The 12214-nt window shown below is 59.4% G+C and overlaps 3 protein-coding genes across 15 annotated transcripts; 1 reads left to right on the forward strand and 2 right to left on the reverse strand.

The window, feature by feature from the left end:
- Window positions 1-65: 65 nt before the first annotated feature.
- On the reverse strand, window positions 66-1339 carry RPL36 (ribosomal protein L36). 2 transcript variants are annotated; one of them, XM_061190677.1, is made up of 4 exons: window positions 1254-1339; window positions 979-1073; window positions 266-400; window positions 66-193 (listed from the first exon to the last, which is right to left on the reverse strand). In XM_061190677.1, the coding sequence occupies exons 2-4, from the start codon at window positions 1069-1071 to the stop codon at window positions 104-106; spliced, it is 318 nt and encodes a 105-aa protein (XP_061046660.1). In that variant the 5' UTR covers window positions 1072-1073; window positions 1254-1339; the 3' UTR covers window positions 66-103. The 2 variants fall into 2 exon arrangements, with proteins under 2 accessions (XP_061046660.1, XP_061046661.1); XM_061190678.1 differs by having other exon boundaries at window positions 1185-1274.
- A 73-nt stretch (window positions 1340-1412) lies between these two features.
- On the reverse strand, window positions 1413-7936 carry HSD11B1L (hydroxysteroid 11-beta dehydrogenase 1 like). Of its 12 annotated transcripts, XM_061190672.1 has the most exons (9): window positions 7303-7936; window positions 6463-6697; window positions 5659-5745; window positions 5451-5581; window positions 4701-4812; window positions 4228-4376; window positions 3832-4000; window positions 3537-3702; window positions 2647-3435 (listed from the first exon to the last, which is right to left on the reverse strand). In XM_061190672.1, the coding sequence occupies exons 3-9, from the start codon at window positions 5729-5731 to the stop codon at window positions 3240-3242; spliced, it is 996 nt and encodes a 331-aa protein (XP_061046655.1). In that variant the 5' UTR covers window positions 5732-5745; window positions 6463-6697; window positions 7303-7936; the 3' UTR covers window positions 2647-3239. The 12 variants fall into 12 exon arrangements, 11 of the variants coding, with proteins under 11 accessions (XP_061046656.1, XP_061046655.1, XP_061046654.1 ...); XR_009700880.1 differs by lacking the exons at window positions 2647-3435; window positions 6463-6697; window positions 7303-7936 and adding exons at window positions 1413-1630; window positions 2380-2562 and having other exon boundaries at window positions 5659-6239; XM_061190671.1 differs by lacking the exon at window positions 6463-6697.
- Window positions 7899-9733, forward strand: MICOS13 (mitochondrial contact site and cristae organizing system subunit 13). The gene is made up of 4 exons (XM_061190676.1): window positions 7899-8093; window positions 8791-8968; window positions 9167-9218; window positions 9510-9733. Exons 1-4 carry the CDS (start codon window positions 8065-8067, stop codon window positions 9605-9607), a joined length of 357 nt encoding a protein of 118 aa, XP_061046659.1. The 5' UTR covers window positions 7899-8064; the 3' UTR covers window positions 9608-9733.
- Window positions 9734-12214: the final 2481 nt, after the last annotated feature.

Here is a 12214-nt window from a genome sequence, read left to right on the forward strand (position 1 = left end):
CCCAGGGACACGTGTGCCACAGTAGATGGGCCCCCCATTCCCACTGGCAGCACAGAAACCCCAAGTTTCTGGAAAAGTTTTATTGTGCACAGAGGGGAAGGGCTCAGTCCTTCTTGGCTGCTGCCTTCCTCATGGCGGCCAGGACATTGCTCAGCTCCTCTCTCTTTCTCTTGGCACGGATGTGTGTCCCCACCTGCCGGGCAAGGAGGGCCGTGAGCCTGAGTCCCAAGTCCCACCCCGGCTCTAACACAAGAATCCTACCTACCCTTTTCTTGATGAACTTGAGGGCCCGCTTGTCCTTGGAGACCTTGAGCAGCTCCATGGCCCGCCGCTCATAAGGGGCAAAGCCGCACACCTCCCGGATCATGTCCCGCACGAACTTGGTGTGCTTGGTGAGGCGCTGCGGGAGAAGGGAGGCGTCAGCGCGGGGCTCCGAGGGGGCGCCCGACCGCTCAGGGTCTCCGGGTGGAGTGTTGTGTGTCTGCTAACAAGGGAAGCCCAAATCCTCCCCAGTCCCCAATTTTATCAACATCAAAGTGGCACGTCACACCCGGCCCTTGCACGGGCTGTTTCCCGGGCCCAGAACCCTCTCGCCCTGGACACAAGCTGGGCACCGTGGAGTCGGGGCCGCTTAATGAAGAAATATATAAACCCCCATGAGCCTACGATTCCTTAACCTGACACACAAGGAATCCGCTTTCCCTCCACATTCCAACTCCGATCCAGAAACCCTTCTACTCGGCAAACTCCTGCTCATGCGTCTAAACCCGCTCCCAATTCGCTCCTGCCCCAGCTTCCGAATCCACGGGCCGGGAGGGTCCCGTTACTTAGCCCCGGCGGGCGTTCGCCGCGCAGGCGCGTAACCGGCATCTTCACTCTGCTCTGCGCAAGCCCGACACCCCCTTTCTTCCGTTTAAAACACCAGGGCTCCCCACTGCCCTCGCGACTCGACACCCCGACTGCGCTCCCGGCACTCACCCCGCGGCGGCGGCTGTGCCTCGGCTTGCTCACGTTCTTGGTCACCTTGTGGCCCTTGTTGAGGCCCACGGCCATGGGGTAGCGCAGAGCCATGGCTGCGGACAGGGGTGGGGAGAGGGGGGTGGAGGTGAGTCCCGACTCGGTCCCCGCCGCCCGGAACCCCGCGCCTCGGCTCCCCCGGGCTTGCTCGCTGCACCCAACCATACCCCCGAGCTGCACTGGGGCCCCAAGGGTCCGGATGGCTGCTGATGGTACTCCAGCTCGCCTTCACTAACCTGCTGCTCCTCAATGGCTGCCGCGGCGGAAGGGCCTCCAACGCGCCGAACTCTGGGATTTCTACCAACCCGCGGGCGGCGCGGGCCAGAGAGGCAGGAATGTCGCGGGCTCCCCCTGGCGGCTGGAGGCGTCCCTGTCGGACCCCTGAGCATGCGCGCTTACCCTCGCGGGCCCAAACCGGTAGTCGGACCGGGTAGGCGTGGCTGTGGCTGCGGTGTCTCCCTCTGCGGGTGGGTTGAGAGGTGGAATCCTACCTCTGCCGCCAGCTGGCTGTCCCAGCGCCAGAGACTTCAGCTCCCACTACTCGAATATCTCCATTTATAGAATGATGACAACAATAGTACCTATTCCAAACTGTTTGAGCAAGATGTGATACCTGGCACAAAATAAAATTTCCACAAACGGAGAAATTGGTTTTACTATATATGAAGCCAAGCTCTGGGCTAGAGCTAAGGAAAGCGTTGTGATATAGTGCCCCCTGGTGGCATTTGATATAACTTGATGTAATTTTAGGTGCAGGGATAGGAGGCGTGGTGGGAACAAAAAACATTTTTTTTTTCTGGTTTTTATCTTTCAATCCTATTTATTTCCAAGAGACAGTATCAATTTGAGGCTGGTCTGTTTGGGGTTAGCCCTTGGAACACCTGCTAATCTTGGAGCCTTGGACAGCCCACAGGAGCTAGTTTTTTTTTTAAAAAAACATCTTTATTGGAGTATAGTTGCTTTACATTGTTGTTAGTTTCTGCTGTATAACAAAGAGAATCAGCTATACTTATATCCCCATATCCCCTCCCTCTTGCGTCTCCCTCCCACCCTCCCTATCCAACCCGTAGCTAGCTGTTTATAACATTGTTTCATTCTTCAAAACATTGTTTTGTTTTTATAACATTGCTTTCATTTAGTTTTTATCTTTACAGTTGCTTTTTCTTTATGCAAGCACTGCTGGTTTACCATTTGAAAGAAAGTGTCAATTTTTAATTCATTAATCTAAATACCAGTGATGTGCAGATGCAGCCCACACGTTGCCTTAAAGAGGGACAGTCTGGTGTCAGAATCCCAGCTTCTGCCTCTGACTTCCCGTCTAAGTTTCCTCATCCATAAAATGGTAACAATGGTAGCACTAACCTCTGGTTGTGAAGATGTCATGAATGTCAAGTGCATAGCGCCTGATGCAGGTTATCATTATTGGTGCACAAACCATGTTCTTCGTGCTGCAAATGTAGCCTTTGGCCCACAATCGGTTACACTTCCTTCCATCCCTGACTTCCTGGATGACGTCCACCTGTCTCTCAGCCTCCATTTCTCCACCTGTGAAATGAAGGTGAGAGTTCTGGCACCAATACACACATCCCTCTTCACCTCCTGTCACCAGCAAATTGGAAGGACCAAGGAGCCTGAACAACAGATGTGCAAGGGAAGAAAGATTTTTATTATCAAACGGGAGGCTGGATCCAGCCCAGAACACATTCTTTTCCTCTTCCCTCTCCTCAGACCCCACCATCAACTCGACAGCTTCGAGGGCTCCCGTGCTCGGGAAAAGGGTTGGGGGATGCTCCGAGGCTGAGTGAGTGGAAAGAACAAATTAGGGACGCAGTGGTTTCAGGTCGCAAATAGAGAGGGTTCCAAGGGTGGCTCAGTGGTGTTGTGACCTGCTTGATGTGGCCAGGGCCCTGGGGCAAGTCACATAGCCTCTCCGAGCCTCAGTTTGTTCATCTGCAAAATGGAAGCAGCAATCATATCATCAATGACAGCTGAGAAGACTGAGGTAATTGCCTTCCAAGCCCCTGACAAGATGCCGGGCACACCCCGAGTTCTGACTGTTTTCAGGTGCTGGTAGTTTTTCTCAGGTTTACTTTTCTGTCTTGATGACTTTCTTTTGGCCCTTGGCCACCCGCTCAGAGGTGTCTCGGTGTGTGTCCAGGCTCCAGGACGATTGGCTGGAGGGTCTTCTTCTGGGAAGACGAAGGGTCATTAAGCCCAGGGGCTCAGGAAGCAGCGGGGGTCGTGATGTTGAGCTCCTGGCGGATGAACCAGGCCCTTGGCTGTGGCATCCAGCCGCGAAGCAGGCAGAGCAGATGGAAGCGCCACGGGTAGAAGACGCCGGAGGCACGCGTGGCGCTGCCACGAATCACGGCCAGGGCTGCCTTGGGCCCTGGGGCCGCCTTGGCCCTCGTGACGCCCCTGGGGACAGGAGGGTGCGGTGGGGACTGTGGCTACGGCTGAGCGGCCCCCCACACCCCCTCCCCGCTCAGCCTGGCCCCGGCTCGCGTCCTGGGCCTCACCTGACTCCCTCGGCGGCCGAGGCGCGATCCCGGAGGCCCAGGACGCACATGGTGATGGCGACGTTCACGTCCTGCACGTCCAGCTCCCGCCGGAGAGAACCGAAGAAGCTATTCAGCGCGAACTTGGCCGCCGAGTAGGGGCTGGAGAAGGACGGGGGCACGCGGCCTGGGGGCGCGGGAGGGCAGCGGCTGAGCGGCCACACGCCGCTGCTCCTCCGGGAAGCCTTCCTGCCCGCTCCAGGCTCGTCCCCATCGGCCCCGTGGCTTCCCCACTCCCCGCCCCGCGTACACGCACCTAGCAACGAGGACACCACCACCAGGGAGCCCTTGCTGTCAGTTAGACTCGGCAGCGCCAACGAAGTCAGTTGCACGTAACTCAGGAAGTTCACCTGGAGGTGGCGACTGCGAGTCACCGGGCGGAGGAGGAACAGAAGGCCAGAAGGGGCAGGGGCGGAGCCTAGAGCCTGGGGGCGGGGCCTTGGTATGTAGGGGCGGGGCTCGAGGACTGGGGCGGAGTTCCGAATGGAAGAGGGGGAACACCAGCCCGGGGCGGAGCCAAGGTCAAGAGGGCGGAGCCTAGAACCCGGAAAGTTGGGGTTTGGAGCTGGGAGGGGCAGGGTCCGAGAGGGGAATGGTGAGAGGGTGGAGTCTGGCGGGAGGGCGGAGCCGGGGCTGCGGATGGGCGGAGCACCTGCATGAGCCAGCGTGTCGCCTGGGCGCTGCGGGCCCGCGTGCCTGCTGGGGCGGCGCCGAGGTGGTTCAGCACCAGGTAGTCCAGCCCTCCTGGCCCGGAGAGGCCCATCAGCCCGGAGCTGTCCTTAAGGCTCCGCCCCCCGCGCCCTATGAGACACCACCCATAGCCCTGCCCCCTGAACTAGCGATGCTCCGGCCAGAGCACTGACACGATGAGCTCTGACCCAGGTAGCGCCCCAATTAAGATCAAAGAGACCCCGCCTTACTCCCTAACCAGGCTTCATCCCTGATCTAATGAGGCCCGGTCCAGAGTTCCACCCACTGGATGCCATGAGGTGCCACCCCTAGCCTTGCCCCCGGACCCATAAATCTCCGCCCTCAGACGGCCGTTACTACCACACCCCCACCCCAATTTGGGTCGTGCCCCTAAGGCCTAGGCCAAGGTCCCAGACTCCAGGCCCCGCCCCTCACCCAGCTTGTCCAGCGCGAACTGCACCACGCGCTCGGGCACCTCAGGGGAGGCCATGTCCGCAGCGATGTAGAAGACCTTGGGAGCGCCCAGCTTCCGGCAGTTCCCTACCACCTGGGGGGGCCAGAGCTGCCCGTGGGCCCCTCCACCCCAGCTGGCCCCCCTCCACCTGCCGGCCCTAAAGGGGCCCCAGCCTGAAGCCCCCTCCCCTGCTATGAGCCTCAGGTTCCATTCAACATCATGCCCGAAGCTTTACCACTGGGGTAGCAAACTGGCAGCCCATGGGCCAGAATAGGGGACATTTTGCTTGTTCAACCATCAACATTTAAAACGCAGATTTCAAATAAATCTTGAGATTTCTGGCCTCTTGAAATTTTGGAAGGTTTATCCCCAGGAGCTGTACATTTCCTTGAAACAACACTGGGCTGTTGCTAAGTGTCTACCCAACCCGCTTTTGAACTTGAGAACCCTAGCTATCCACACAGCCTTTGGTTACTATCAATACTCCTATTTAGTGAGGAACAGTCCTTGCTTTACAACTGTCTTACGGATTCAACCCCACATCACAACCCAGGAGAAGGTCCTTTTATTGTCTTTGATTTACAAATGAGCAAACTAAGCCTCAGAAAGATTAGGTGACTTACCCAAGGCCACACAGGAAGCCTGAATGCTTGCACGGATTCAAACCCAGGCCCTGTTCCCTTCCCCGCCCCACCCCCCCCACCAATTAAACTTGAGATGGAGTGGCTCACCTTCTGTAGGAGAGCCTCGGTGTGGGCAGTGAGCACCAGGTGGGAGCCCAGGCGCGCGTAGTGATATGCCAGCTCCTCCCCGACGCCCACACTGGCTCCAGTCAGCAGCACACGGGCTCCCTGGAGGCTGGCTGGCAGCGAGCAGGGGTGGTCAGCTTGGGGGATGGACAGGACAGCCAGAACGTTCCTCCCACCCCCAGGCACTCACCTGGGTCAAAGTTGTCATCCCAATAATAGGCAAAGAACAGGGCTCCCAGCCCTGCGAGGAGCAGCACCTTCATTGCCCTCCCTGGGCCTGCAGCGGGAGAGAGGGTGGCCGGCACAGGCCTGGCCCACAGTCGCACCCCAGTCACACCCATTTCCCCAACGGCGTCTTTGTTCGAAGAGCCAGTGGTGATGCCCCTGGCCCTGCCCCCTCTTCTCCATCTCCATAGCCACCACCTGGTCCAGGTCATCATCTAGCTCACCTGAACCACTGCAGCAATCTTCTTCCCCTACTGAAAACCCTGCCCGTTTCACTTAGAACAAAAGCCTTGGTGACCAAAAAGGCTCTGCTTGGACCAGCCCCTCTTGCTCACTCTGCTTTGCCACACCAGCCTCTTCACTGTTCATTGGAACCAGCCAGTCACCATCCTGCCTCAGGGCCTTTGCATTGGCTGTTCCCTCTACGAGGAATGCTCTTCCCAAATACAACCCAATGGCTTGCTCTTTCAAGTCTCGGCCGCAAAAATCACCTCCTCAGAGGGCACTTCCCTGGCCTCCTTCTCTAAAGCACCTCTGTTCCTGGTCCCCCCCCACCCCCTTACCTGTAGAACTTTTCTCCTTCTCAGCACTTGTCATCCCCTGAAATCATCTTGATGATTTGTTACCTGTTCAGGATCCCTCTCTCCCCTTAGACTCAGCTCCATGAGGGCAGAAAGGAAATGGAAACCTGCTTCTGTTTTGCTCCCTTTTGGATCTTCCGTGCCCTGAACTGCCAGACATGCAGTAGGTACTCAATAGATAGACTGACCCAGAGTGATACGAGGAATGTGGGAGGTGAGAGGTGGGGGAGCCCAGAAAGATAACTCTGTCTGGAGACACCCAGAAGGAATCGGACACTCAGGACTGGCTTGGAGATGGCGGTGCCCATGTCATCAGGGTTAAGATGTGACTTCAGCTGGGGGAGCCGATTTACTTGTTCCAGGGAGAAGGTGAAAGATATAAACAGGCCAGGTGATTCAAGTTCACGGGGTCATGGATCTCCCCTGAAAAGGGCACAAGCCCATCACATCTTAGGGTTTCTATCCTCTGAACTGCATGGGGCAAAGAGGAAAGGCCATAGGGATCTTTGTCCAAAAACACCTGGGATGTCCCTTCCTGCTCCAAACCCTCCCAGGGCTCACCACTGCCCCAGATGGAGACCACACCCCCCACCTCAGCCCACGAGACCCAGCACGTCTGGCCTCGGCCCTCTGTCCGTCCTCATCTTCCCCACTTCCTATCCATGAATCTATCAGTTCTCAGAAAAGTGAACTCCTCGCCCTAACCCAGTCACGCCAGCGTCCCCTCAGCAGGGAACACCCTCCCACCTCTCTCCACTTCCAGGGAAAGCCCTGAAGCCCCACAGCTCAACACTCTCCTCAAACTGGCCCTGACCATAGCTGCCCCGCAGGGGTTGGCTGGCAAGCTGGGTGGGTGAGTGGGCGGATAGATGAATGGATGGATGAAGCAGCCAGGCTCTGATGGGGGAGTAAAGGAGGAAACCCGATCCTCGCAGAACCCACCGGCCCCCTGACCTCGCCGGGCCTCAGTTTCCCCTCTGGACAAAGGGGGCGTGCGACTCACCGCACGCTCCCAACCGCGAACTCACCCACTCAGGCCTCAGTTTCTCCCGCTGTTCTGCGAGGCTGGGGTCCGGGCCTGGGAGCCACGCGCGCGCCCCTCTGCCCTCACTTCACCGCTGCGTCCGCCAGGCTCCGACCGCGCCCCCTCCCGTAGGGTCTGAGTCACGTGACTCCGAGCCCACCTCCTCGGGGGGAGGGATTATACTGTGGGGACTCCGCTCCCAGGCGTTGCCGGGCAACAGCCTCCCGCCTAGCTCTCCTCTGGCCTCAACCCCTGACCTGATCACGTGACTAAAGGCCCGCCTCTCTCGTACAAATCAGCCCTCGTGTTGCCGTGACAACCGGCTTCCAGGCACTCTCTTCCTCTGTCTGGGCCCTTAGTCCCCCGCGCCGGCGCGGGTCGATCTCCCGGGCTCCGACATCTTGTGGGTCCCCCTCAGGCCCCACTCATGACACCCGATTCCTCTTTCCCTCACGTCACCAGGGCCGTGCCGCGCCCGACTGCATTTCCCAGGAGGCTTGGCGGCTAGACGAGCCGTCCGGCGCCTCACGTGACTTGCCGACTACTTTTCCCAGACAGCTTTGCGGCGGCCGGGCCCTGAGGGCTAAGCTTCGCACAGTTGTTTTGCAGTGGGACCGCAACCCCTTTCTGTTGTCTCGGTGCCGAGACTCCGACTCCCGGAGGCCTTTGCGGCTGACAAGAGACTACGCCTCCCAGAGGCCTCTGCGACGCCGCGACCGGAAGTGGCGGGCGAGCCGAGTGTCCTTGCGCGCGGAGCGGAGCGGTCATGGTACCCCGAGTGTGGTCGCTGATGAGGTTCGTGGGGCCACCAGGAGGGCCCCAAGCCCCCGAGAATGTTCCCTTCTGCGAGCACCCTCCATCTGGTTTGCTCCCGATCGGCTTTTCGCCGCCCGTAGTGTCAGGTCTCCCGTGTCTGTCCAGACAGGGTGGAGCTTCTCGCCCCCCTCCCGCTTCCTAGCGAGTCCGTGCCTTTCCCACTCTGTACCCGAGACCCCTCCGAGCCTCAGCTGCCCGCTCTGTAATATGGGAGTGCCGCACGCGTTTGTTGGGAGGTTAATGCGCACCCAGAGCTGCGTATGACAGACAGGAAATGACCAGGGACACTTAGAAAACCCCCGCGGGTTCCTCGCGGAGCGTCCCTCGGGGCTGGAAGGTAGAAGGTGGTTAGGAGTCTTAAGTCTTCACTGTTCCCTGCCCTCTGCGGGATCTTGAGTGACACTGTTCCTCTCCAGGCTTCAGTTTACCAGTTAAATGGAGCTGAGTATCCCTGCACGCGTTAAATTAAGTGCTGTGGGTCAGGCACGCCTCTGGGCTCGCAAAATGCCCTGTGCTTCCCGCATTAGCTGCCTGGCTTCAGGTGTGTCACTCTTTGGACTGTGGGCACGCCCCTCCCCCTAGGGGTCTAACCCTCACCCCCATACCCGCGGGCCTAGACACGGGAGGTGGCCAGCAGAATCTGCTGAGCTGCTGTGGTTCCTTTCTCTGCCTGCAGGTTCCTCATCAAGGGCAGTGTGGCTGGGGGCGCTGTCTACCTGGTGTACGACCAGGAGCTGCTGGGGCCCAGCGACAAGAGCCAGGCGGTTCTTCAGAAAGCTGAGGAGGTGGTCCCCACCGCCGTGTACCAGTTCAGCCAGTACTTGTGCGAGCAGACAGGCCTGAAGATACCCCAGGTACTCGGAGCTGGGATTGAGGCTACGGCTCGGTGGGAGCAGGGGTGTCAGCTCAGGGGTGGCCTTTGATCCCCGGTCCCTCCAGCCCTGCTTGGCTTTCTCCACACTGGGGCGTGTGCTGCTCTCCCTGCCTGTGAGGGAGGCGCGGGCTGCCAGGCCTTCCCCTTTCACCAGCCCCTTCTTCCCCTCTCTTCCCAGCTCCCAGCCCCTCCAAAGTTTAACTTTAACATCCGCGAGTCCTGGAATTCAGGTAGGCCTTGGTCTGTCTGCTTGCAGGAGAGTGGCCCCAGATACTTCCCACCTCCCTTCCTGGCCATGCCTTTCCATCACTCTCCTTCCTGCTTTGTGTGCACCTGCTGCCCGCCCCCCCCCCGCCCTGGCCGCTGCCCCCAATGGATCTGAAAGAGAAAAGGGAGTGGAGATTCCAGGGAGGTGGGAGCAATGTGTGGCCTCCACCTGTTTCCCTGCGTGGAATTGACAGAGCCGGAAGTGGTGCCTCTAAAACTCTCCACTGAAGGCGCTGGGCCCTACTTCCCCACAGGCATCATCACGGTGATGTCCGCTCTGTCCGTGGCCCCCTCCAAGGCCTGGGAGTACTCCAAGGAGGGCTGGGAATACCTGAAGGAGCGAACCAAGTAGCCTGTCAAGAGGAAGCTGCCTGCCCCAGGCGGGAATAGGGGCTGGGGCGCCATGGACGCCAGACTGGGACCCCACTCTTAGGGCAGCTCTCGGCCTTGCCGGCCCAATAAAGGACTTGGAAGTGTTCCCCGATCCGTGTGCTGGCCCCCGGGGTGTGGGCTTCTGGCTTCTGGGGGCTCTTCAGGGCCTGACCTTGACCTTGAAGGCCAAGGTTCACCCCTTTGTATCTGGGCCCTGCCCACTGGTGGGCCCTCGACCTCGTATGGTGAGTGGGAGCAGACCATTGCCCCGGGGCTCAGGGCCCATCCGGGTCTGGGGTCTTCTCAGTTCTTGGAGGCCTGAGCACAGGGTGGGGCAATCTGGGGTAAGGGCTGGTCTACACAGCTGGGAGCCCCCAGAGCCACTGATTCTCTGTGCTGCTTGGCTCACTGATCTGCCCGCCTAGTCTAGTCCCCGCCCTCCTGCCCTCACCTGGTTTCCACTCTCATTCCACCCTCTCCCCACAACCTGGGGATTCCTGGGGAGCACAGACCTGGAGGTCATGGCCGTGCAGGGGGTCTCCCTGGCCCACAAGGGCCCTGTCTTCCAGACGTTCCCTGCTCCCCTGGGAAGCCTTCTCTGACACCCGCTGGGTCAGCTGCCTGGTGACCTAAATGTCTCTCCGTCCAGCTGGAGCTCTGGGGAGGGTGGGCCCTTGAGATGCTCCCTGTGAGGTCCCCAGCACCCAGTCACAGAGCATCCCACCATGGTGACGGCAGGAGGAAACCTCTGCCCCAGACAGGGTAGGAGGTGGGCTTGGGTGGGAGCCACTGACTGGCCCAGGAAGCTACCCTGGGAACAGGGAGCAGGCCTGGGTAATGGTGCCCTGAGCTGGCACAGGATCCTCTGTTCCCAAGAGTTCTGGAGTTCATGTCAGTTGGTTTAGGGGATAGAACTCACCCAGGGACATGACTCAGGAGGGTACAGCACTGTTACAGATAAGGCAAGCAGAGACCAGAGGCCGGGGCATTTCCCAGGCTTGCCTGGGAGTAGAAGCCAGCACGCGTCCATCCATCCATCTGGCCAAGGAGGAGTGGGGAGGGCAGGGTGCTCGGGGAGGGAGAGCCCTGAGTGACCTGTGCCACCCTGGTCTCCAGGAATGGTCTCCAGGTGGGGTCGCCCATGTCCTGTGTGTCACCTGAAAGCCACCTGGGCCCCTGTGGAGGTGGGAGCGGGTCTATGATGAGGGTGGGATGGGTGGGGCCTGGGGCCATCCCTGATCCTCTGCCGCCCAGGAGGGAGCTGGTGCTGGCCATTTCGGAGGCTGAGGGCACATCCTGGGTTCAAGGACAAGCCCTGTGAGCTGTCCCAGCCTGATTCTCCGTCCACAGAGCCCTTCCAGCAGCCTCGTGCGTCCATTTTTTACAGATGGAGAAACTTTCACTGCCAGGTTCCCTCTGTCTGCCAAGAGACCCTCCCTGGAGTGCAGACTTCCAACCATGTCACCCCACAGACTCATTCCCGGCTTTGAATACAGGAGGGGTTTGTGCTCAGGGCGCAGGGAGCTGGGGTGGTGCCACGTGCTCCACGAGGCTCCCTGAAGCCTCACGACCCTCCTATTGTTGTCACCATTTTACGGGGAGGAGGAGCCTTGGCAGGTCTCCCCCTCTATTAGCAGCCAATACTGGCCCAGAAAAGCACACAGGAAAGGAAGCCAGTCTTTGTAGGAGGTCGAGGAGCTGCCCTGGGGACATGCTCAGCATCCCTGGCTCCCCTGCAGCTCTGTGAACTTGACAATGGAGTTACTCTTCCATCGGCTCTAGGCGCGCGCGCGTGTTTTCTAGGACTGAACCCAGGCTGTGGTGGCCACAGTCACTGGCCCAGGGTTGGCCATGGGCTCTGCTTGACCCCATGGCTTTCCCACTGTCCACAAAGACCAAGCTGACAGCCTGGAGACCAGTGCTGTTCTTGCCTCTGTGTCCCCTCATCCAGTCAGACCCCTATTCCTCTCCATCGACTTGTATTTGTTGCCAGTGATCACCTCCCTCCTGGCCCCACCTCCGGGCCCGCCCCCTCCATCTGTTCCCCGAGACCATGTCTGATGACGTCACTCCCCTGTTCAAACACCTGCAGCTCCCCCTGCCCTCCCTGTGAGCCCAGACTCCTCAGAGGGGCCCTGCCTCCCCTCAGTCCTTCTTGGACATGCCAGCGGCTCTCAGTTCCCAGAACACAGCTGGCTTTCCTGCCAGCTTTTGCCCACAACTTTGCAGCCCCTCACTAGGCCATCCTTCCTCCTGGCTGACCTGTGTTCATCCTGTCCCCAGCTGAGACGCCCCCTCATTTGGGAAGCCTCCCCTGTCCCCTTCCTCGAGTGCCCTCTCTGGGCTTCCTCAGTGCCCCGTGGGTGCACCATCACAGCGCCCAACACCTTGGGGCAGATTTCCACAGCTTGGCATCGCTGATATCGGGAAGGATAAATCTGTGTTGGGGCCACCCCAGGGACGGGGTGTTGAGCAGCATCCCTGCCTCCAACCCCCAAAACGCCAGCGGCGCCTCCTTACCCACCATGTATGACGACCGCAAATGTCTCCTGGTGCTGCCAGTTGTCTTCGTGGGACAGAATCACCT

This window comes from Eubalaena glacialis, chromosome 4 (assembly GCF_028564815.1).
Source record: "Eubalaena glacialis isolate mEubGla1 chromosome 4, mEubGla1.1.hap2.+ XY, whole genome shotgun sequence".
Classification (NCBI taxonomy): Eukaryota; Metazoa; Chordata; class Mammalia; order Artiodactyla; family Balaenidae; genus Eubalaena; species Eubalaena glacialis.